We start from the raw sequence: 24,682 nt of genomic DNA on the forward strand, positions 1-24,682 counted from the left end.
AATAAATGTTTCACTATCGGGTTCCTATTGTGTGGCCCAAACAAATGACTCTTGACTACTATGCAGACATAGATCTTACTGGGCAAAATGTCTTCTCTTTGCTACAGTTCAGTGATATTTGCTGTGTCTGTTTTGTCTATGTTTGAGAAAGCCAGTATAATCTGTCTTCCAGTGCATGTCCTCTTCCCTAAAATTGTACATCTGTCTTCTTTTAAATTGGTTCTTTAGCCTGAAACAAATTTTGAAACCATTTACCCACAAAAGAAGATCAATGAGTAAGCTGTCCTATACAAATTTGAATCATATGATGATATGCATTCTTCTGGCAATGCCTGCAGTAACTCCCTTAACAAGGAAGTCATAATTAGTCAACATGACTCTGGTATCCTACCTCTTTTTTCATGACTAGTCTTTTAAGATACTAATTAGGGAAATATTTGTGTACTGTTGTCTGATCTCCTCTCTTTTTCCTTCTGAAATACCTTGGAGCCGTTCCATGTTCTCTTCACCTCCCAACTTTCCTCTCCCTCTTGATGTATTGCATTTTGAAAGCATTCATTTAGTATGCTATAGTTACGGCTGGAGTAGGTTGGTTGATCTAGACAGGACACTTGGCCTCAAGAAGTTAAGGTGTTCATTTACTGAAAAATGAGCAAGAGTCTGTTTATTTATTTAGATTTTATAGTGCTTATTTTAGTAACAGCACACCAGTGGAAGTACAGGGTTTACAGTCTAACCCTGTACTTCTCTAGGTGCTTCACAAAACTAAAATTATTGGTATTCCATAGAAGGCAAATAAAGATTGAAATATTTGGTTACCCTTTATTCATACTCAGAGTATACTTAATTGCAAAAAGTAAAAATAAAATTAAATAAATGGCATATGACAAACATCTTTGAATATTAATATGATAACAAGTTTGCTGTGGTTTGTTAATGAGGAAAGATATATTTTTTTTTACATGTAAGAAAATCCTCAGAGACAAAATGCTGTGGGAGGTGAAAGAAAGTTCATCCTCTAACACAGCAGTCCCCTGTCAAATAAATAAATTTGACTAGATCATTGTATTTTTAAAACAAAAAGTAGTAAATTGCAATAAATTGTTGCAATTATTGGTAAAATTGCTTATAGTTTTAAAATAAAGTTAAGATAATTCACTTTCTTACAGAATTTACACACACATCAATGCTAAACAATAAACCACCACTTGATTATAATAATGACTACAACAGATCAAAGCCACCATATCTCTCACCAACCCAAACAGTCAAGAAAAAAGATGGACTTTGCAGCATGCCCAGGAGGTTAGTAAATTCAGAGTCCGACAGACCATAATGGGGAGCATATTCCAAAGTTAAGGACTCTCAGAGAAAACTCTGCCAGCAGCCCTGTGAATCTTAAATCTAGAAACTCTTGTATGAGTGACTTTATTGGTCTCACCTGTTATATTGTGGCACAGAGAGTGGCAACATGTCAGGCAAACTGGTCCCAAATCATGAGGGGTTTTGTAGATGAAAACCAACCACTAGAATTCCATTTGGACATGTATTGTTAGCCAGTGCAAATTATGGAGCATTGGTGTTATGTAATTTCTAAGAGACACTGTACTTAATAAGTTGGCAGTCATGTTGTCTGGCCACACCAGAAGAAAGACAGGAGGCAATGGATGTGATTTCATTAGGCTGCAACTTTATCCACTTAAAATATCTGGGAGTGCCAGGCAACAAATTGTACAGTGCAGGTCTCCATCCTTTCCTTGAACATTTCCATATAATCCCCAACCAGGTCCCAGCTATCCTGCTATCTGGCCCTCACCACCCTCCCTTCATATAAGGTGAAAGGAGATAAATAAAGCAGGGGGTTGACATCCTGTTCTCCAGGTGGAGCACCAACCCCCCATTCTTCAGCTCCATTAAAGGGGGTTAGAAAAAAGGAGCGGATCAGCTTCCAGCTGTACAAGACGTAAGAGCCCCAACACCCCCTGACTCAGCTCCCCTCAGGCTGCTTTCCTTGAAATCCAATCTTTACCAGTCCATTCTGCAGCATATTTGTCAGTGAGTTGGAGCCCCTGCCAGAGGGCTTCAAATGTGGCCTCAGCAATTCATATGTCCTGGGCATATGCTTGGCAGAGAAACATGTTAAGATTTAAACACTGTAATACAAATGTTGTTACCAACTTCATAATCCTGAGTGATCTGGAGGACTGGTGATTCATAACATGTACTACTGACATGCTGTCGTTTCAAAAACACACTTTTGTTTGAAAAATCCATTTTCCAAATATTTACTGCTGCCAAAATTGGAAGGAATTCTAGGAATGTGATCTTCTTTACTGTACGATCTCAGGGCCATTTCTGGGCACACCAGCTGCCTCGGTAAAATACTCCAACACCTACTCTTCCTGATGCAGCTGAATGAACCGTTAAATCTGCTTCGATCATCCATTCCTCCCTCCAAAAAGACACTCCATTAAATTGATTCAGAAACTGTCCCCAAACCCCTAAATCCTCCTTTATCTCTTTATTAGCCTTTATAAAATGGTTGGACTTTGCTATTTCTGTGTGGCAGATGACAGTTTGATGCAAAATGCCCACTCCGGGGCCACCCCTTGGCATGCAAAATTTAGATGCCCAATAATAGATTGCAACTCCCACAGTGTAACCTTCTTTGCAGCTCTAGTCTTGATGATCAATCCCAGAAGTTCCCCCAGTTTATCCAGGGGGGATCTAGATATAGCAGTCTGTGTATCTCACTCAATCCCCAGGTAGGTCGGCTTCGAAGAGTGCTCTTCTCTTTTTTCCACAGAAGTACCTCCAGCTTACCAGGCAGTTTTCCAGGCCTTGCAATGTGGCCAGTAATCTAGAACACAACTCAGAATCTGCCCTGTCTGCAAACAAGAAGTATCCAAATAGCGTACTTCATGGTATAAACCGGACACCCATGTCACTGCCCGTTCCAGAATTGTCCTGAATTTTTGCTGAGCCAGAGACAGACAATCCCATTGGAAGTGACTTATCAAAATACAACTGACCCTTGAAACAGATATCCTGAAGGTTAAAATCAGAAGAATGCACTGGCAATAACACAAAAGCCAACCTGATGTCACATTTTGCCAGCATCGCCCTCAAGCCACAGGTCTGAGGGAAGAATAATGTTCTGAACATAATTCAGGGTCTGTTGCATCATTAACTGAACTATTGTGTGGGTAGGACAAGTGGTGGATCAAGCGCCAGGTGCCTTCTTAGGAACCAAGACTAGAGGGAGAAACTCAGATGTTCTTCATAAGTAAATGATTGAATGGCCCTGCAACTCTGTTAGCATTTATTTCCTGTGCAGTCTTTTTCTTTACAAGGTGCTCCAACCCTTCTATGGACCTCAAATTTGTGGACATTTCATGACTTCTTACCTCCATATAGGGAATCCTAAATCCTGTTGTAAACCCTTCCCATAAATGCAACCCATCTGTCTTGCTGGGGGTAATCCCAAAGGAGTAACTATAACACTTTGAGCTTAACTGGACTCAGAAGCTTTTGCCAATACCCCTGCTGCCAGCTCCTCTGCCCCGTACTCCAGAGCAAGCAGGAGGGGAAGTGGATTTACCCCAGTGTTCTACCACATTTGGGCCTTCCCCAAAAGCTGTAGCAGTTGTGGGCCGCATGGGCCCCAAAGCAAACACCTGCTCTTGTTAAAAGTCCAGCAAATGTCATTCATAGCATGGGCTCTCTGTTGGGCTTGCTGAGTAATGGATAGGCTGCTTTAAGTATGAACACCTGGCCCCCATGGTATCATCCACCCCAAGCAGAACGTGTGATGGGGTCTTAGAGGTAGCTCATCCCACTGGTCTGACTCTGCTTGTCCTGTAGCACCCTGTAACACTTGAATTGATGCTGCAATAACTTCTTCTACAACAGCATGCATCATTTCAATCGGTTTTTGGCCTCCCCCCATCCTTAATGCTTGTTGTCCTGGCCTGGCAGGGTTTGCTTCCAAGTAACCCCTGCTACTTGGGGAAAGCGGTCTCCACCTGGGTTTCCCAGCCCGCTCTTTATCCCTTTCAAGGGCATCCCATGTTCCCTGTATGGACCAAGTTCTTTATGACCTTGCCCAGTTCTGTTTCCCTTGCATAGATTAAATCCTCCTCTTGCATAGGAGGGAGGGATTCAACCACCCCAGCCATGCTGATAAAGAAGCCCAGAGGGGGGATTTCCTTTTCTTCCTCTAGTTGAGCTGCACCTGCTGGAAGAGGAGTATCTCCCCACCCCACCCTCAGTCTTACCATGTAGCTATGGTGAGCAGGCATCCAGAACGTCTGACAGGCTGCTTGCACATGAAGACGCTGCTGCCAGCGGATCCCTGCTACTCCTGCTGCCAGGCCAATCCTGGGGCTGCCTGTGGTATAAATACCCCACCCTCCCACACACAGTAAGAGTAGTGCAGTTGTAATCCACACACCTCCTGGGTGTGGTGTTCTGTCCCATCTAGTGACACTGAGACCACTGAGAGAGATTAATCAGTCTGCTCTACAGCCTTAGCTAAGGGCCAAATGGCTTTTAGCTCATTCAGTAGATGCTCATGCACTAAGCTCCAGAGGCCCTAGGTTCGATTCTGCCCACCAATGACTGGGGTCTGTCGGTGTTACACAGTGACTTTCCCTGACCTACCCCCAACTGTTTCCTTCCCTTCCTGTCCCTCCCTGTAAAGTTTTCCCCAACTGCCCACCTACTGTAGGGGAACCCTTATAAGGGCAAGTCTTTTCCTCCAGCTAGGCAGATAAAGATCTCTCTCATGGAAGGTTACAATGAGCAAATTCTGCCTTGGCTTCAGTTTTCAAATGATACTAGTCATGTACCCCAGGAAAAGTGCATTCTGGTAAACATATCTATTCAAACAGAGTCCTCTCTCTGGCCATTGCTTACTATGTGTCATAAAGTTTGAAGCACATGTTTTATCGCAAATAAATATGGGTTTCTATTTATTCTTAGAGAATGGAGCTAATTATTCTGTCGATGGTCCTCTTAAAAGTTTAGCCTGCCAGTCTTTGAGGCCTAGTTTTGAAATTCCTACTCTTGAAAATGCTGTTGCTTTGATTGTATGGAAATTAGGGGGGAAGCCCTAATGTAACTGCATCAAAAATGTGCACCACACTTCTATATAAATTTCCTATGCACAGAAACCCCAAGAAGTCATCAAGTGTGCTGTTAATTATTTGTTTGCTCAAAGGATCATATTCATAGATCCATTATCAAAATGCTATGAAAAATTGGACGTAGGCCCCACCCACTAATGAGAATAATTATCTTTTGGGTTGTACTAAACACTGGCAATTTGGAATATTTGGTCAACTATACAAATAAAAATAAAATAAAACATTAAACAAAAAGTTGTGTTTTCTAACTTACAAGAGAACTCTTTATAAAATAGATATTTCAAGTGCTATAGAATTTCAGTAAAGCAAACAAAACAATAGTAACTTTTTTTCAAAAGCACACTATCATTTGGTAGTTTAAAAAATTGCTGAAAATTATACTCTTGGGATCAAACCATTCATCCTGCAAACTACTTTTATCTTTGTCCATTATAAACACCAGGAGCAATGTTGAAAGACAAGTAGTTTGACAGTGACAGATTACCTATGGTTTTGTTTTCCTGTTTAGCTTAGATAGACTTTGTGCAGTGCTGTGTCCCACTGTAACACAAACCCTTGTATTCAGATGTCATTGGTCTTATTATTCCTAAACATTCTTAATCCTCTGTGTTGCATGGCTGTATGTCTTACTACAGGCAGAGGTATTTTAGACAAGCAAGCTTGTGTTGGTATGCAGAGCACCAGGGCAAAATGGGCAGATAATGATAAATCGTAATTAAGAATCGTAATAACCAGAAATAATGATAATATCTTAACATCATTTTTTCACAGATTATGTGTTCTATTGTTTTTAATTATGCATTGAAATAGCTTTGGCATTGGGTATATTTAGTACCTGACCTTGATTTACCAAAGGTCATCATTAAGATATTCCTTACACAGCCTGAACATGGGTATTGCCTACTCGTGTGGGCATTCCTATCAGTTTGTACCAAATGATAATATGGCAGTTATTGGAAAGACATGGTCTGTGAGACTATGATGTAATTAGTTGCATGGACAGATATATCTCCTCTCCAAGGGATCTGTTTTCCTTATCTGTTATTAATTAAACAAAATTCAAGTTAATAAGTAAAAAATGCATTATGACAGGGACTAGGGGTGGTTTTCAAAGGCACACAGGGGAACTGTATGCCTATCCCTAACGGAAAGTCAGTGGGAGTTCACTGGGTATCCTACTCCCATTTGGGCCTTTGAAATTGCACCTAAATTTTTTTTCTTAATGATTTTTTTTAGGCAAAAGTTTCATTTGCATATTTTAGGCTCCTGGGGGAAAAAAAGAATTATTCAATGCTGCCAATATAAAAAACATAGATATTAAATGGGGAGCGGGGACATAGTGGGAAATGAGGGAGGAAAAGATTGCTCTGAGAGAAATGCGGGAGGCAAGGGGAGGATGGAAAGAGAACTGCATTTTGATGAATCTCTCTCCTCCATTTCTTGCACTCTGAACTTCCGCATCAAGTGCAACTTCTCTGTGCTCCTCTGCACAACCCTGCCATCCTGCTCACAACCTCAAGTTCACTCCATTCCCCTTCTTATCCTCATGTCCTCTCTACATGGGCACTCAGCCTCCCCTCAACATCCCATAGTGGGTGAGAGGATATGAACAGGGTGGTTCCGAGGGTGCAGGAGTCCCTCAGCTGTGAAGGAAAGAGGATGATGTGGAGGAGAGTGATTAGATAAGTGGGACTGGGGACATATGGATATGCTGGAGCTAGAGGAACCCCGTGCCTCGATGCCAAGCCATTAGTGTCTCAAGAGCCTTCCTGACATTGCTGTCTTTGCTCCCCAATGACTTTGTGCTGTTTAGAGCCCTTGATGCGCTTATGGCTTGGCACAGAGATATTCAGCTTCCCCGGCATTGCTATTTCATATTATTGTTTATTTTTTCTGAAAATAGCTTACACTAAAGAGAGTTGTTGTTTGAAAACAGTTTTAAAATAGTTTAGCTTTTAAGTGGAATAGTTTATAAATGGAGCCCTCACAGATTATATGATATGTAATCTGCATATTCTGCTTTTAGCTCCAGAAATATAATTCCAGAGTAATCCCATTGAAGTCAAGAGAGACTCTGGATCCACACCTCTGTAACTGAATGCAGATTTAGACCAGTGGCTCTGTTGTAGAATGTACAGATTTTAAATTGAGGCAGGCAATCAACATATTTTCTATTTAAAAATACAGATAATGTTCCATTGTTTATTTTCTAACGATGCATGTGCATCCATAATGGATTAACAGCATGTTTTAACATACAGTATTTTTTTCTTTAGGGTGACAGAGAGAAGCTGTTTCAAACAGGATCTCTCATCACCATCTATCTCAAGCCACCTCCTACTGAACTTAAGGTTGAATACTCAGGGTCATGAGGGAAAGAAAACAATAATTAAAGGGGAAAAGTTGATTGAGCTGTTTTTTTTCTTTCTTTCTCGGTATGATTAGCACATGAGAAGTGGGCTGTGTACTCTGTGTATATCATTAGTTCAAACATTTCTGACTTGAATTATTTTAATGGCTACATTTTAAATTGCATTTTTGTATTTTATGCAGAATGGCTCAAGTAATCAAGACTGTAAAGGTTCTTGTTAGAAAATCTTGTTTCTATAAATCTTAAGGTTGGCATTTTATTTTATGTGGCAATTGTACTATCTCCAGCTACCACCCCTAAAAATTGTCATGGGTTCTGTTATTTGAGCTGAGAAAATTATTGATAGACTAATACAGTTGGGGAGTAAAATAGAAGTGTTTATGAAGTTCCCTTTTAAATTGACTGTGAAAAGTGGCAATGCAATGTATTATGGTTGTAGGTTTCCGTGAGACTCTTTATGAAGGTTAACTGCAAGGCAGCACTCAAAAGAGAGCATTTGTCTTAGTGGTCATCCTTCAATGTTTTTTGTCTACTGAGAATTTTTTTCAGGGTGCTTAAAACCATTTTTTTGTGTTTTATTAGCTGTATCTTGAATACCTCCTACAAGCTGAATGACAGTTTAGGGTTATTAAATCTGTTCTTAGTACATTCTTTTATCCATTGTTAATCTTGACTAAATATATGTTAGTGAACAACCCTTTTTTCTCAGTTGTTGCCCATATTTGTTAAAGAAATTATTCCTTTTGACATTTGTTTAGGCTGCAGTTTGATAAAATACTATGTACAGTATACTTTTCCAGTTTGGCATTCAGCAGACTATTTCATGGATTTATTTCTCTTTGCATTATCTTATCTTCCTTTCTAGCATGCTTGGGCTTCCTTTTTATATTAAGTAATTTTTTTCCAGTCCAAGACAGCCTGTTTCACAAACATATAGTATATGCCTGTATTGTTGCTTAAAGATCATCTAGGGGTTGTGTTTTGCGAGTTTTATGCTCACACTTAAATATGTGCAGCTTTGCATATCTTATACTTTCTGAAGTCCCATAGCCAATATTTTTGTGTAAATAAAAATGGTTATTAGTCTTTAAAGCTACTCCCAGTGACTTCAGTGGAAGTTTTGCATGAATAAGGACTACAGGTTTTAGCCCTTTGGGTAGTGGAGCTATTCAGTAGTTTATTGTCCCTGTGAGCAAGATACTTAAGCGCATGCACAACGTTAAGCACACAAGTAGTTCTGATTAAATATGTTGCTGAACTGGATCCTTGTGTATTAGTTCTAGAAATGGTGCACGAACGTTGCTCCCAGAGACATCAAATTAAGGGCTAGATTCTGCCACCTTCACTCACATTGAGTAGTAACTTACTCAACAAGAAGTCCCAATGAAATCAGTGGGACTGCTTGCAGAGTAAGGTCAGACAGAGTAGCCGAAACTGGGCCTAAATAAACTGGGCATAGTCAGGTGTTTTCATAAGGTAACACCAAAATCATTGCCTGATTTTGCTATTAAGGCAATTTATTGAGGGTCTTGTCACCTAAAAAGGGCACTGTATATAAGAGAGTTAAATACTCTGTATTAACCAAAACTGTGGGTCCAAGTGGACTATCAACAAACCCTCGGTATGTTACTGTTGATACTGAAGCACAATATTGTTTCTGTACAGGTTGAGATTAAGCCAACTGTCCCTCATCCAAACAATATCATCTGTCTGAAGATGTTTTTAAAATTGTAGTGTACTAATTAGCATTGGGTGTTAATGTTTTGATAATTTTACTGACGTGGAAGAATGTCATCACACACACACTCCCACAAGTTGCACCCTTAGGATGCAACAGTATTTTGAGAACATCAGAAATCAGTTGCATTCCAACAAACCAGTTATTAGAGCTGCACCTCATATGCTAGTTCTGAATTTGGCCAATATCTGTAAACTGCTTTGGGATCATTTGGAAAGTAAGCTGATATATTAATGTAAGATATTATGAATATTAATAAGGTTAACAAATACTGTGCTTCATTGTTGATGTTAAACCTTTAGGTAACATTTAAGTAATCATGTACTGCCTATGATTTCTCTCTATAGCCCAAAATACATGTCCTCTGAATGTAGTTTGTGACTGTATACAGAAGTATATGACTGGAGTGAATGTATTGCCAAATGCTACACAAACTTTTACTTAAGCAGACTTCAGACATGAGAGTTAGCAATCCTATTCTTCTGTGCATATTAGATAACTGTCAAGATGAATTATTCACGTTATATATTATCTTTCAATCAATAGTAACCTATATTCAAGCGGAGTAGAGAGTAGTGGTTAGATATCCTATATATTTTGTTGAATTTTAGAAGGGAGTCAACACATCTCAGAAGCTTTGCAGGTTCAAACATGTAGTGTCCGAATATATATGAATTTTTTTTTGATCTGTAAAGTAGGAGTGGAAACAAGACTGATACATGAGATTTCAGAATCTGCTGCCAACCATGCTGGAAATAAAACAAGCTTTGCAATGCTCATAGTATTCAGGTACAGTACTTCCATTTCTGATCCAGGATGGAACCAGAGCACAGAGGTGCCCTAAAATTAAAAATAAACTTTTTGAACCTCAAAAGATTTAGCTTAGGCTTTCAGTAAAGATTGAGCTTGATTTTAGTATCTAAGTCAGTTCATCCATTGCTAAGAATTTTTTTTGATCAGTTACACAAAAAAGGCAGGTTGTACAACTTTTTAGAGTACTGTGCCTTTTGTTTAAAATCCATTGTATTATAATTTTAATAACTGATACATTTCTCTGGGTGGAGCACAGCATACTGTCATTTCTGAGGAATTAACTTTATGCTCTAATAAGTCATTTCCCTCTCTAATTACTCTGACCATAATTTGCATAAAAACTTGCATATCCTCAAGACTTACCTTGTTCTTGAATGGGGTCCAGAATGTTTCAAATAGCAAATGAATACGTGACAAAAAATGAACTGTAGATGCACAGATAGGAAATTAGTTTTAAGCACATAAACTACCTCCTCCTTCTAGGGGCCTGATTCTGCAACCCTTACACTGAGTAGTATTTACTCAAATAAGTAGTGTCTGAAGACACTGACTTCAGTGCAACTACTTGCTTTAATAATTACTATTCAGCATGAGCAAAGGGTGCACAATTAGGCCCTAAACTGTAATATAGAAAACAAAAATAAGTTAAAATCAACAAACCTCCACAAAACTTCCCAAATCAACAAACGATTCTCCCCAGTGTCCTAAAATTCTCATTGTCAGATAGGCTGAGTGAATCTGTCAGGCAAGTGCAATAATGAAGACACTGTTGCATTCACTGTCTTTTTATCCAGTTGGCCGGCTTGGGAGCTGATCAGCTGCAAGACTCTATAGGGCTTTGCAGTCACCCGTCAAAGGGAGTGTGAAGTCTCAGGATGTCACTGCCCTCCCTCCTCACTGCCATCATGTAACTGTAATGCTCAACCAGATTTTGATATTTTAGCTGAATCTTTACTGAAAGCCTAAGTAGTAGTAGTTTTCTCTAGTAGTCATCTGCATTTTGGTTATTTTGTTTTGTTTTTTGGAGAAATGGCAAGAATGAATTCCTTACATGGATAAAAGGGATTCAAAGTGCAATACTAATAAGAAGGAATTATTATTAAAATTTTGGAAGAAAATGCTGATGGATTTAGGGACTATTTTGTTAATTTAGAGATTTTTCTAATTTGACCATGTAAGGCTGGATTAACTTTTCTTGATGTTAGAAATATTACTCCAATATTTATGTAATAGATTAGTTTGGGGGCACGGGGACAAGCTACTATTAGCAAAAAGGATTGCTCTCTGTAAATATTAATGCTGGAGAATGTTATTAAATGCACTGCTCTAATAAATTATTTTAAAATGTATTTTTATTACTATTGTTTATTAAACACTAAGGAGACATTTTAGCTGCAATAAATGATAACATCTCTATAGAACTATATTATGATATGATATTTACTACTTTTGCTGACTTGGGATGTAATTAAGAGTGATACATGATGCTGATGCTTTTAAGTTTGTGAGCAGGAGAGTGTATCAGACTGTATGTTGTACTCAGTGCCATTCAAGCCCTAATTTTCAAATTATATGTTCAGAGGGCATACATTGTAGGCCTCAATTTCTAGTAGTGCCAGGGTAAGTACGCAACATCTCTGACTTGGGAGATTTATATATGGAGCTTCCCATCTTTTTAGGTCACTGAATCAAATTTAGTCCATGTTGGTTAATGAGGAAGTAATTACTATCTAATGGCTGTTTTGATAGTGAATACGAAGTAAGTTGCAGCTTAATTCCTTGTTTCATGGCTTTAAAATCCCCCAGCTCCAGTGGCAGTAGTTACCATCCTTATTGACACTTTTTTCGCAGAGAGGCCAGGTCCAGGGCTGTCCATCTGGCCTCTCCCATGAGCACTCAGTTCACTTCATTTAAAATAAATTAGTAAAACAGCCAATATCCTATTTTATTAAGCTATGTCTTCCTGGAATTTCATGGAGTCTGAGTGCAGGGACTGCAGTGGCTCAAGGTGGTCGTCGGCTGATAGATCATGGTCCGGCTCGAGGTCCAGATCCCAATCTGTGACCTAGTGGCATCGCTTGCATCTACCTCGGACTGTACTTCCCAGTCGTCGCTCGACCGACCAGCACTGCTCTACCCAGCGATACTGCTCGACGTCACGGCACCGCACCCCATCTCGGCACCGCTCCCCAACGCGGCACCAGTCCTGTTCATGGCACCATTCCAGATCTCATTCTGGACAACGTCCCCCGCTTTGGCAAGGGCCTCGATTGTGGTACCGCTCTACATCATGGCACCACTCTCCACCAAGGCAGAGCCCCACCTCGCAGCACCGATGGACCTCCTGGCACTGCTCCGCACCTCATCGCCGTTCCCCAGAGCAACACCACTGGTCACCATCCTGCCCTCGTTATTCCTCACAGCACTCATCCCATCCATTCAAGGAGGAGGAGGCCTCTGTGGGCAGTCCCACACTGCCCTCCCTTGGCCATCCCACTTGAGATCAGCCTCCTTCAGGTCAGGCAGAGCATCAGGGGCATTGGAAGCGCCCAGATCCGGGCCGGAAAGTCTTAGACAGGAGGCTTCAGCGCCCCACTGGCAACCCCAGTGGCAATTCTGGACACCTTGGGCGTACCATCAGGCCCAAGGTGGCCCCCCCCCAGTGCTCCCCCACCGTCCCATTCAGGGTCTCACCTCCCCGAGGCAACCATCAGCTGCCTGCCTCAGGATCCCTCACAAAACCCGGATCCAACCTCACTCCCGGTGGAAGCTACACCCGGGGCTCGGGAGGAGCCCATCCCAGAGGATCCGGAGGCCGTCACAGAACCAGTCCTGCTGGTGGCATCTTCCTCGTCCCCTCCTGACAAAGCGGTGGCGGGTACCTCCACGTCTGGTCCATCACCTATGGACTCCAGGGCCCTGCAGGAACTCTTCTGAAGAGTGGCCCTAAATATGAACCTCCGGGTGGAGGAGGTGGTAGAGGACGAGGACCCTGTGGTGAACATCCTGGCACCAGAGGGTTCCTCTAGGGTGGCCTTACCCATGCTAAAGACTATCCAGTCTAACGCCAAAACTATTTGGCAAACGCCTGCCTCCATTCCCCCTACAGCCAAAGGGGCCGAACGGAAGTACTTTGTCCCTATTAAAGGGTACGAATATTTTTTCACTCACCCCCCTCTGTGTTCCTTTGTTGTGGAGGTGGTGAATGAAAAAGAGAGGCAGGGTCAGCAGGGGCCCGTGCCCAAATCAAGAGACACCGAACACCTTGATTTGTTTGGGAGAATCAACAGGGGGCCTTTTTCTCCGGATCACTAACCAGCTTGAGATCCTGAGCCGGTACAGTTATAACTCGTGATCTGCGGTTCAAAAGTTCAAAGAGCTTCTCCCATCTGAGTCAAGGGCTGAACTGGGGGCCACCTCTTGCCGGTTGCTCCTTGGGCAAGGTGGGTTGATTACAAAGCAATTTAAATTGTGATTTAAAGGAGCAAGCAAGAAACCTTGGTTTAAAAAAAATCAATTTTAATTGTTTTGCATTTGTACTTTATTTTCTGAAAGAGGTGGATTCTCAGTGATTGGTAACCATTAAATTGTGTTGATTTACAACTAAACATAGCTTTGCACTAAAGTGATGCTTCTTTTTGCTAGCCAGGATTATGCACTATATCTACATTCTTTCATTTTATTCAGACTCTTAATTTTTTGTTTTTGTTATGGTAGAAAATTGTGAATGATGCATTTTTTATTCACTGCTTTGTGGTAAACAAGGTACATTATCAATTCACAGCTCTCCCATTCAGTCTATGCATGGCTCCCCATGTCTTCACCAAATGCACAGCGGTCGTGGCGGCCTTCCTTCACGGCCATCACGTGCATGTCTACCCTTACCTGGATGACTGGCTCCCCTGAGGCCACTCTTGTTAGCAGGTAGAATCGCAGGTGCAAATGATCAGAGACACGTTTGAACACTTAGGCATCATTCTCAACTTCAGCAAATCCGTCCTCACCCCGACTCAAAGAATAGAGTTCTTCGGAGCAGTTCTCGATGCCAATCAAGCGAGAGCATTCCTCCCAGAGGTGTGGCATCTTGCCCTCTTGCAGATAATTAGCAGCCTTTGCAGTTTTCCCACCACCACAGCGAGGCAGTGCCTCAGGCTGCTGGGCCACATTGCATCCTGCACCTATGTGCTGCAGCATGCCAGATTGCGACTCAGGCCTCTGCAAGCGTGGCTCGCATCCATGTATAGCCCACACCGCGACAGTCTGGACATGGTGCTGACCGTTCCAAGTCGTACCCTCGATTCCCTACGATGGTGGCTCGACTCCCGCATGGTGAGCACCAGGGTCCCTTTCCACCTTCCCCAGCCCACCTTGACTCTGGTAATAGATGCATCTGCACTCTGTTGGGAAGTGCAACGCAGAAGCCTGACAACTCAGGGCTTATGGCAAGTAGAGGAACTGGCTCTGCATATTAACATCAAAGAGCTCAGGGCGGTCCTCCTTGCGTGCCAAGTGTTTCTGCCTCACTTTCAGGGGCAGTGTGTAGCGGTGCTCACAGACAATACCATGACTATGTTTTATATAAACAAGCAAGCCGGAGCCCGATCATCTCCTCTCCGTCAGGAAGCCCTCCTACTGTGGGAATTTTGTCTAGCCCACTCCATCCTTCTCCAAGCTTCATACCTGCCGGGCATTCAGAACGTGCTGACGGACAGCCTGAGCAGACGATTCCTTACGCATGAGTGGTCGATTAATCCGGACATCATCCACTCAATCTTTCGCAGTTGGGGATTTCCCCGAATCGACCTGTTCGCCATGCGGGCCAACAGGAAGTGTTCAACCTTCTGCGGATCTCATCCTGGATCACGGCGTTTATTCACGCTTGGTATGACTTGGCGAAGGTTCCTGCACCTGCCATTACGTCTCACTCCACGAGGGCGCAAGCCTTGTTGACAGCCTTCCTGGTCCACTTACCTCTTCAGGAGATCTGCAGGGCTGCCACGTGGTCTTCAGTGCACACCTTTATGGTGCACTATGTCATTGTCCACCAATCTCAGAATGATGTGGCCTTCAGCAGAGTGGTTCTTTGATCTGCAATACCTTGACTCTGACCCCGCCTCCGAAGTACAGCTTGGAAGTCACCTAACTGGAATTGATATGAGCAAGCACTCGAAGAAAAAAACGGTTACTCATCCTTTTTGTAACTGTTGTTCTTTCGAGATGTGTTGCTCATATCTATTCCATTCCCCCCCACCTTCCCCTCTGTCGGAATAGCCGGCAAGAAGGAACTGAAGGGGGTCAGGCCAGCAGGGTTGTATATAGAGCGCCATACCGGTTCCAATCCAGGGGGCTCCACAGCCGGCCCGACGGTTAGCAGCTAGGGAAAAGTTTCCGACAGCCATGCACGAGGCGTGCGCACATACCTAACTAGAATAGGTATGAGCAACACATCTCGAAGAACAACAGTTACAAAAAGGGTGAGTAACAGTTTTTTATATATGGTAATAAAAATGTCTGTTATCAACTGAACAATCAAATCATTAAGCTTAGCTGGTTTCATGTAAGCACATATTTTGTCCAATTTAACTTTAGAAGGGGAATATATTCTACAATAATAGAATATATTTTTCTGTGCCTTTAAAGATGCAGAATGCTTATTGCTGGTTCTTGCTGTTGGATGGCTCTTGTTATCTCCAGCAAAGTTACTTGAGGGAGTCCTGGTGTCATTCTGAGGAAAGTAGGAGCTGAAATAAGAAAGTCTTGCAGGGAGAAACCTGAGGCTGAAGGGTGGGCTTTTTCATGTTGTTTGAGTTACCAATAAAGCCAACCACCAAGAAGAAGGAAAATTTGGACTTTTGTGTGTATATTTAGGCCAGGATGGGAAGATGAGCTGCTGCAAATCAGTTTTTTCTGTTCCAATGCATTTAAAGTGTAGGATCATCTAAGGGAATTAAGCATATTAGAAGAAATACATTATTTATGCACAAATAGCACATTAAAATAATAATAATTATTATAAGCCCATTAAAAACTTATTGAAAAATCTGGATACACAATGCTTTTGCATAATATCTTTGTGATTAAAAAATAATAATTTTAAAACTAGCTTTTCTAATGTCACTTTGTACTTAAACAAAGACCGTTGGAGAATATGGCATCCTTCTATGCACCGTTTATAAAAAATAGAATTAAAAACAAAGAAACTTTGATTATAATGAACAGACAGAATAATAAATGAGAATTTTAAGTCTATGTATAAAATGCAGTTGTTTATCTAAAATTAATCCATATCTCATAACTTTGAGAGCAGAATATATGGGTTGTTTTTCTTTGGCTCCATCAGAAATATTGTCCTCTAAATATTTACATTAATACATTAGAAACTTTGAAATAAAAGTGATATAGCTTCCTTGACATTTTTGCTGCTAAGCTCGGAGACTATAAAATTTTCAGCCTCTTACCTTACCTTGTATGAAGTTCATGAGCCATATTCTTACAGCTATTAACAGGTGGAGCTTAGGGTTAATTTATGACTCATTTATCCATGTTTATTTTTTCTCATGATTGAGCTTACGTATTTCTGGAGGAAGGCATAGGCCATAACGTATTCTATTCTAAAAGCTGTTATATACTATGTGTTTTGTCTGAGCTGGAATATTTTGTTTCTCTCATTGCACAAATCTAATACATTCTTCTTATTATTTAAGAACCTAAGGGAAAGATTGCTGTCTTGTCTTCAAGGATGCTTAGGAATGTAAGGGGGAGTAAGACCCTTTCACAACCCTTCCTGACTCCCTGCATCTCCACTGCAGGATTATTTTAATTAATGCCATGGTTGGCACATGCAAATGGCTCCAAAGCATGGAGTAAGAGGAAGGAGGAGAGAGAGAAAGAGAGGGAGTAACCATGAAGTCCATGTTTCATCATTTTCACTTTTTGCCAGAAATTACTCTTGTATTATGATACTCACTGATAATTTAAAAACAGATTGTGTGGTGCTTATAAATAATAGGAAAATGTTGAGTAAATGAGAGGAAGGTCCAGAGACCTGTTATTTGTATGGTTAAATCTCCAGGAGGCAGAGCTAAAGAACTGATTGGAAAATATATTTAATTTGTAGCATTTAAGTCTTTCTTGTTAGGTATTTCTAATATGAATGTTTAGTGACAAGCTTACTCGGATTAAGCAAAGTGTGTTTTAAAACTATATGTCCAAGACTGTTTCTAACATGACAGAATTCAAAGAAACATTGCTAAAAATTGCATTATATAATGTAATACATGTATTCAGCTAAATGGCATGTGAAATATTTGGATCAAGAGAGAGCCCATTCTTTTAATTTGTTGGCACATAGTCTTTTCATGATTTTATGACACCTGCCACAATTTGCAACTGGATGACTATTCAAAGTGTAAATGATTTTTCAACTATCACAAGAAATATTCCTAAGTGTTTTCTGATTTATTTAAATGAGAAACAATAGCATTTTTTTATTTTATTTTATCAGGCAGGAAGCACTGCTTGCTGCAATCAGTGAAAAAGATGCAAACATTGCCTTGCTTGAACTGTCTGCTTCAAAGAAGAAGAAGACTCAAGAGGAAGTAATGGCTCTTAAACGAGAGAAAGACAGATTAGTGCATCAGTTAAAACAGCAGGTGGGAGAACATTCATTTTACTCTTCTATTGGGGGCTGCGGCTTGTTGGTATTTTCATTTTCACTGTTTTATTCTAACCTCATACTGAAAGTCTTCAAGCCAAGCCTACCTTGTACCAGCAGCTGTGCAAGGTAGGGTAAGAATAGTGTAAATGTTGCTGTATTATTACTTAATTGATGGCTGTAGTATTTAGATGCATGTTTGCTTGGCTCATGTTATATGCAGCCAACACACTTTCTGTTTTCCCTCTTCCATAAAAGCTGCCACCTTCGTCATCACAAAAGACATCAAAGAGCAGATGCATCGCTTCGAAGCTGTTTAGATATGTGTACATTTGTAGTAAGTAGTTATTTGTTCAGAAGGTTTCATGTTTTCTGAGAGGTTATCTGGAAATCATAATTGTGATTAAAACAAACCCTAAAATTAATAAAAATACTTTTATCTTTGTTATTATAAACACACTGTAGCAGATGAGTGCTTAGTTACAGGCTCTAGAAATAAATGTTGCTACATGAAAAACTCTGTAAATGTCATTTTATTTTCTACCTTACAAATGAGGAAAATTACCATAGTAATCAGCATACAGTATCTTGGACATCTCCACTGGTTAATTTCAATAATGTGAACACACATTGTACGCAGACTACTCTCTGATTTCATCATAGCACTTGTAGGTACCGTAGGCTCAATAGCAAGCCAGTGAGGGAAGGATGCTCAGATAACCTAAGTAGTAACTATCTGTGTCGTGTGTCATATGAGCATGTTGTCAAACACCTTCTATCCTTTAGTAATGCTGAGCAAAGAGATGAGAAGGCTGTTTTCAGACCGTGACTGGTAGATAGTGTTGTATTTGGTGTTTTCCTTTGTTTGGTAGTGTCATCATTGAGTTTTGTGATTGTTACCTGAGAAGCAGGAAAATATCACAAGGCAAAGTCATGCTACTCCCTTCAGCCTCTCAAAGTAATCAATCAGTGGGTCATTTCACAGGTGAGCATGCCATGTTAATACTGTAGTTAGACAATGTTATGATTCCTTATTCTGAACCATACATTGCATACTATAGGTTTTCATTCACTCAGCAACAGAAAATTAAGGAAAACCCTTGCTTCTTAGCTAAGTTCCCTATAGCTCTGACCTCAGGCACCTAATCATTATAGCTTTTTCCCACAGGTCTATAGAAATAGGAAACAGCCCCTGAGCATGAACATATCATCCATTTGTGATGCTGACTTCATCACAGACATTGCTGCCAAGTACCTGGGTTCCAGCCATGATGCACATATGTCTCAGGTCAGTCAGCTATTAAGGAGACATTTCAGCCAATACCATATACCCAGTAGATACATCAACATTTGTACTTTTTCATTCTTTTTACTTATTGATCCCAGGATTTCCCATGCTGCAGCCAAGCAGCGTGGATTCAAACAAGGATAGGTTCTTTTTCTTTTCTTTCTTTTTTCTTTATTTTTGTTAGATGATAGCAGATATTTCCTGTGACCACTTCAGATAAGTCCCTTTTTTCCTTCTCCTGCATCTTTCCTGACTGAAGAGTGAAACAATAGAGCACCTTACCTTTACAATGTTCGTCAACGATATTTTTGAAATGCACTCTAGATACCTATACACATATTGGGGTATGTCTCTTCAACTGATTTCTGTGAAAGTTTGTCAAACATCCATAATTTCCTTCAGCCACACTGTAGAAACAGATAGAAGCAAAAAAAAGGAGAAGAGAGTAGCTAGAGAAGCATTATTTTGGATAGTTTAGATTAGAAACCAAGTACTACATGCTACTTTACTATTTATAGCTTTTATACACATTAAATTGATGCCAAAATTACCTCGTTTTATTGTCCTGGACATCTCAAGAAGAAAGACAAAACACGGTGAATGTGGTTTAACTAGGCTGCAACTTTATTAAGTAAAACATCTGGGACTCCTCTGTGTAGGTCATCCTTCCTTCTATAATCTGTGCAATATGGGGGAGGGCTGATATCAGTCCTCATTGCAGGTCACTACTACCCTCTCCTCATGCAAGAGTTAAGGGTATAGGGAAAAGAGGTTGTCTCCTTGCTGTATCAGACATTAGAAACCCTAACCCTGTTCCCCACCTTTTTTAGGAGATGCGTAATCTGCTTCCAATTCTGATTTATCAGGGGAACCAGACCCTATTGAACAATTAACTATGATGGGCATCTGCCAAGTTGTGACATTAATTTTACAACCTAACCTATCTGCCAGGTCCCTGGGTGACTGAGAGGAGAAAGGATGGCAAAACAAAACAATAAAAAAGCCCAACCAAACAAAAAATAAAACCAAAACATCCTGCCCAGACCAATCTGGCAGTGAAGGAAATACTTCTTTCCAGTGCAGAAAGGTGACTAGATAATGCCAAATAGCAAGGCTACAAAGCCCGTCCTACTCTATTCCCAAGTGAGGGAGATATTTCCTCCAAGGCACATGATGGCATCTCAGGCAGGGGGACAGTAAGACCTCCCAGTGGGTGCACAGGAGCAAATAGGCTTACGCTATACTCCTCTGTCTAGCCAATCAGCCAAGGAGCACACCTTCTCAGGCCCACAAGAAGGCGGGGTGCCCATGGGGGGTGGAGAGGAGGTCAGTCCTTGAAGTGGCCAACTTTTTCCCCCCATACTGTCTCAGAGAAAGCCTCCTCATCAGTGAGGCTGCAGTGAAAGTGGTAATGGGGGGAAAGGTTTGCATGGGGACCCACTATCAATAGACTGAAGAGGTGTCGCTGAGAATCTCTTTAGCAGAACAAAGAGTAGACCTTTTTTGTATCACAAAGAGACATCAGTAGGTGATAGCAAATGAGGTTAGAAATGGGTAATTTAAGGGTTCCAGTGCCTAGACTGTCTTTGCTCGCAGGGAGTTTTCAGCTTCTGCCTTTTATGGTACTGTGTTCATTTCCTGTACAAGAATTCAGCCATAGCTTGGGTAGCAAAGAATATGCATGAAACAGATTTATCTCCACATTGTATTGCTGCATGATCTATAATGTTCTGGTTATATCAATTCTTTTGCAGGATATTTCTTCATAACACTCATGCCACACTGGTACTTTCTACTGTGCGCCAGTATAAATAGAAATGTTTCTTTTTTCCCTTCTTTTTTATACCTTCCAATGGGAACCTTTGTGTTGCTCTTCAGGTTTTGGTCTAATGAACGCTAACTTTTTACTCTTTTCTGTTGAGCTTGCCTCTCATTTTACCTTCCTGTTAGACATATTTTAATATTACTGCTCCAAAAGAGAAAACAATAGTCATGTAATAAAAGCAGAAGCCCTCCCATATCACTTCTAGGTACAGACATGTGGTATGAATCAGGTACCAGGGGATAATTGCCAATCTCCTGTTTAAAACAGAATAGCTGATTTGTAATGATTCCAAAATGATATTATAGTTAGGGTTAGATTATGTTAGCACTTCCATTTACATCTCTGTTTTCAAAGATTAGTAACTTTAGCAAGCAAATAATTTGGTGTTTGAAATTAGATATGCTGGTTCTCTGTCAGGAGGTGGTTTATCTTTTAAAACTATGGAAATTTATTTGGCCTTTTTATGACTAACTTAAGAAAATACTGTTTGAATCAGCTGTTATTTTGAAAGTATCAAATATAGGCAAATTAGCTCAATCTAAATAAAAACTGTCCTGAAACTTTGCCCAATGTTCAAGATGCACCATTATATATCTCGGACCTGTTTCATTTGTTTTTTGCTTTCATTGCCATATTCTAAGGCTGGGGGGGGGTCCTCTTTCTTTCTGTCTCACAAACATTCCCTGGCCCTGCTGTTGTCTTCTCTGGTGGCATCCCGGAATGCATAACACACCAGAGAAACTCAAGTGTGAAGCCCCAAAGTGAACAACATTGTGCACTGGGAGATGTGGAACCTATCATACCAGTATGCTAGACTGTCACTGAAGAATGATTGCAGTATCTCAGAAACTCCTGATGCTACTGGTAGTGAAGGCCACAGTAACGTCTCTCTGGAAACTCCTGTTGCTTTTAATGGAGATGGGAAGTTGAAGTGTCTCGTTTAGGAAATTCCTGTTTTTGATGGACCACAAAGATCCTAAACTTCCACCAAAGAAATCTGCCCTGGGAGAGGGGAAAACCATAGAGGCTGATAGGAAGAAGGACTGTAATTCTCCCTGCCTTTCCAAGGAATCTTTAATAATTGGTATGAGGAGCCCTGGAATAGCCTCCTGAAATCTCGGATTTTTGGTGGGGGGGACATGGGACAGTCCTGTTGATGGGAATGAGATCCCTAGATTCGCTGATAAGGAGAAAATGTGAAGCCTCCCTACTAATACCTCTGCCAGCAGGAGAGAGGGCCAAGGAGTTTCCCCTATATGTTCTGATCTGGGTTAGGCCTATGGAGGTAAGGTATGAGGGAAGGGTCATAGAACTTTGGTGGGGAGACCTCAAAATGTTTAGGGTCTCCTAAAATTCATTTAAAATGTCTAGGTGCTTATCTGGCAAGAACATCTAACCATTTGCAAATTCACCTTCTGCTGCCGAAAACACTATACAGCAGGATCTGGTGACTCCCAGAATGTGTAGTCATATAGGCATCCAAGATCTGCTTCATATTTAAAGAGATATGGGACTGTATGTAGTAGATTTTTATTATTGTGTTTTAACAGTTCAAGAGGTCAACTCTATTAAACTCAGTGGAGTAACCCAATGTATTGAGGTTTCTCATAGAGTTTTATTGTGATTGGATTAACGCCAAAAACCAGATTCTATCACAGTGCTGTAATGCATCACAGATTTACACTGAGATTGAATTGCCTAAATGCAAATGTGTCTGGATTTACCACAGGCTTACCCTGTGATAAACTGCTCTAATTGCTCTGATAGAGTCCTAAAGCATCATGGTGTATTTTGTACTTCAGATGGAAGCAGATTGGCTCTCCACAACACTTCCGCAAGATAGTTTCAAAAGAACATTAAGGGTGTACCACAAACTGATGAAAGCACAAAAATTCCCATGTGATGGAGAAAAGTACCATATGTTTTTCAATAGCTAGGCATAACAGGGCAGCACCTGAACAGCTTTCTTAATCAGCCCCATTGTGCCTACGAGGCCATATGTTATGCTTCCACCTTAACGATGAATTTCCTTCCTTTTGTCAGTCTGTGTCATAACCTTAATGTTATTTAATGGCTTTTATTTTCAGTGTGAATTGTGTTATAACAAAGTCAATTCTTAGTAAAAAAAAAATTGGAGAAAAATATCTACTTCCCATGTATGACAGGTTAGCCAGCTGCACCCTTTTCTTTTCTTGAAGTTTCATCCATATGTTGTCTTCAGTGCAAGTATTTGTCTGTTTGCAATACTTTAGAAAAGTAAATTTCTATATAACTGCTAATTAGGTCTAGGTTTTTTTAAAAAAAGACATATAGTTGCACACACAAAATGCTTTCAAAATTTTACATACTATTTGCGAACATACTCAATTAAAAAACAAAACCAAGACAAAAACAACAGATAATTGTACAAGCAAATTGATTATGGTAATTTGCATGTATAACTGCACTTAGAATCATAGAAGATTAGGGTTGGGAGAGACCTCAGAAGGTCATCTAGTCCAACCCTCTTCTCAAAGCAAAACCAACCTCAACTAAATCATCCCAGCCAGGGCTTTGTCAAGCCGGGCCATAAAAACCTCTATGGATAGAGATTCCACCGCCTCCCTAGGTAACCCATTCCAGTCCTTCACCACACTCCTCGTGAAATAGTTTTTCCTAATATCCACCTAGACCTCCCCCGCTGCAACTTGAGACCATTGCTCCTTGTTCTGTCATCTCCCACAACTGAGAACAGCCTAGCTCCATCTTCTTTGGAACCCCGCTTCAGGTAGTTGAAGGCTGCTATCAAATCTCCCCTCATTCTCTTCTGCAGACTAAATAAGCCCAGTTCCCTCAGCTTCTCCTCATAAATCATGTGTCCCAGCCTCCTAATCATTTTTGTTGCCCTCCTCTGGACTCTCTCCAATTTGTCCATATCCTTTCTGTAATGGGGGGCCCAAAACTGGACACAATACTCCAGATGTGGCCTCACCAGTGCCCAATAGAGGGGAATAGTCAGTTCCCTCGATCTGCTGGCAATGCTCCTACTAATGCAGTCCAATATGCCGTTAGCCTTCTTGGCAACAAGGGCACAGTGTTAACTCATATCGAGCTTCTCGTTCACTGTAATCCACAGGTCCTTTTATGCAGAACTGCTGTTTAGCCAGTCAGTCCCCAGCCTGTAGCAGTGCATGGGATTCTTCCATCCTACGTGCAGGACTCCGCACTTGTCCTTCTTGAATCTCATCAGATTCTTTTGGCCCAATCCTCCAATTTGTCTAGGTCATTCTGGACCCTATCCCTACCCTCCAGAATATCTACTTCTCCCTCCAGCTTAATGTTATCTGCGAACTTGCTGAGAGTGCAATCCATCCCATCATCCAATCATTAATGAAGATGTTGAACCAATCCCTGGGGCACTCCGCTTGATACCGGCTGCCTACTAGACATCGAGCTATTGATCACTACCTGTTGAGCCCGACAATCTAGCCAGCTTTCTATCCACCTTATAGTCCATTCATCCAATCCATACTTCTTTAACTTGCTGGCAAAAATACTGTGGGAGACTATATCAAAAACTTTGCTAACGTCAAGATATTTCACAGCCACCACTTTCCCCATATCCACAGAGCCAGTTACTCATCCTAGAAGGCAATCAGGTTGGTCAGGCATGACTTGCTCTTGGTGAATCCATGTTGACTGTTCCTGATCACCTTCCTCTCCTTCAAGTGCTTCAAAATTGATTCCTTGAGGACCTGCTCCATGATTTTTCCAGGGACCGAGTTGAGGCTGACCAGGCTGTAGTTCCCTGGGTTCTCCTTCCCTTTTTTAAAGATGGGCACTATTTTTGACCCTTTCCAATCATCT

At 41.0% G+C, this 24,682-nt stretch overlaps 1 protein-coding gene across 2 annotated transcripts in view; it reads left to right on the forward strand.

Moving 5' to 3' along the window:
- The window catches only part of ERC2 (ELKS/RAB6-interacting/CAST family member 2), an 866,973-nt gene that overhangs the window by 624,039 nt on the left and 218,252 nt on the right, over positions 1-24,682 (forward strand). Inside the window, exons 15-16 of one of the 2 annotated variants that reach the window (XM_054035803.1) lie at positions 17,574-17,721; positions 18,892-19,011. In XM_054035803.1, coding sequence (XP_053891778.1) covers positions 17,574-17,721; positions 18,892-19,011 — 268 coding nt within the window. The remainder of the gene's footprint in view (positions 1-17,573; positions 17,722-18,891; positions 19,012-24,682) is intronic. The other variant, XR_008445768.1, reaches the window with a different exon arrangement.

This window comes from Malaclemys terrapin, chromosome 7 (assembly GCF_027887155.1).
Source record: "Malaclemys terrapin pileata isolate rMalTer1 chromosome 7, rMalTer1.hap1, whole genome shotgun sequence".
Taxonomy (NCBI): domain Eukaryota; kingdom Metazoa; phylum Chordata; order Testudines; family Emydidae; genus Malaclemys; species Malaclemys terrapin.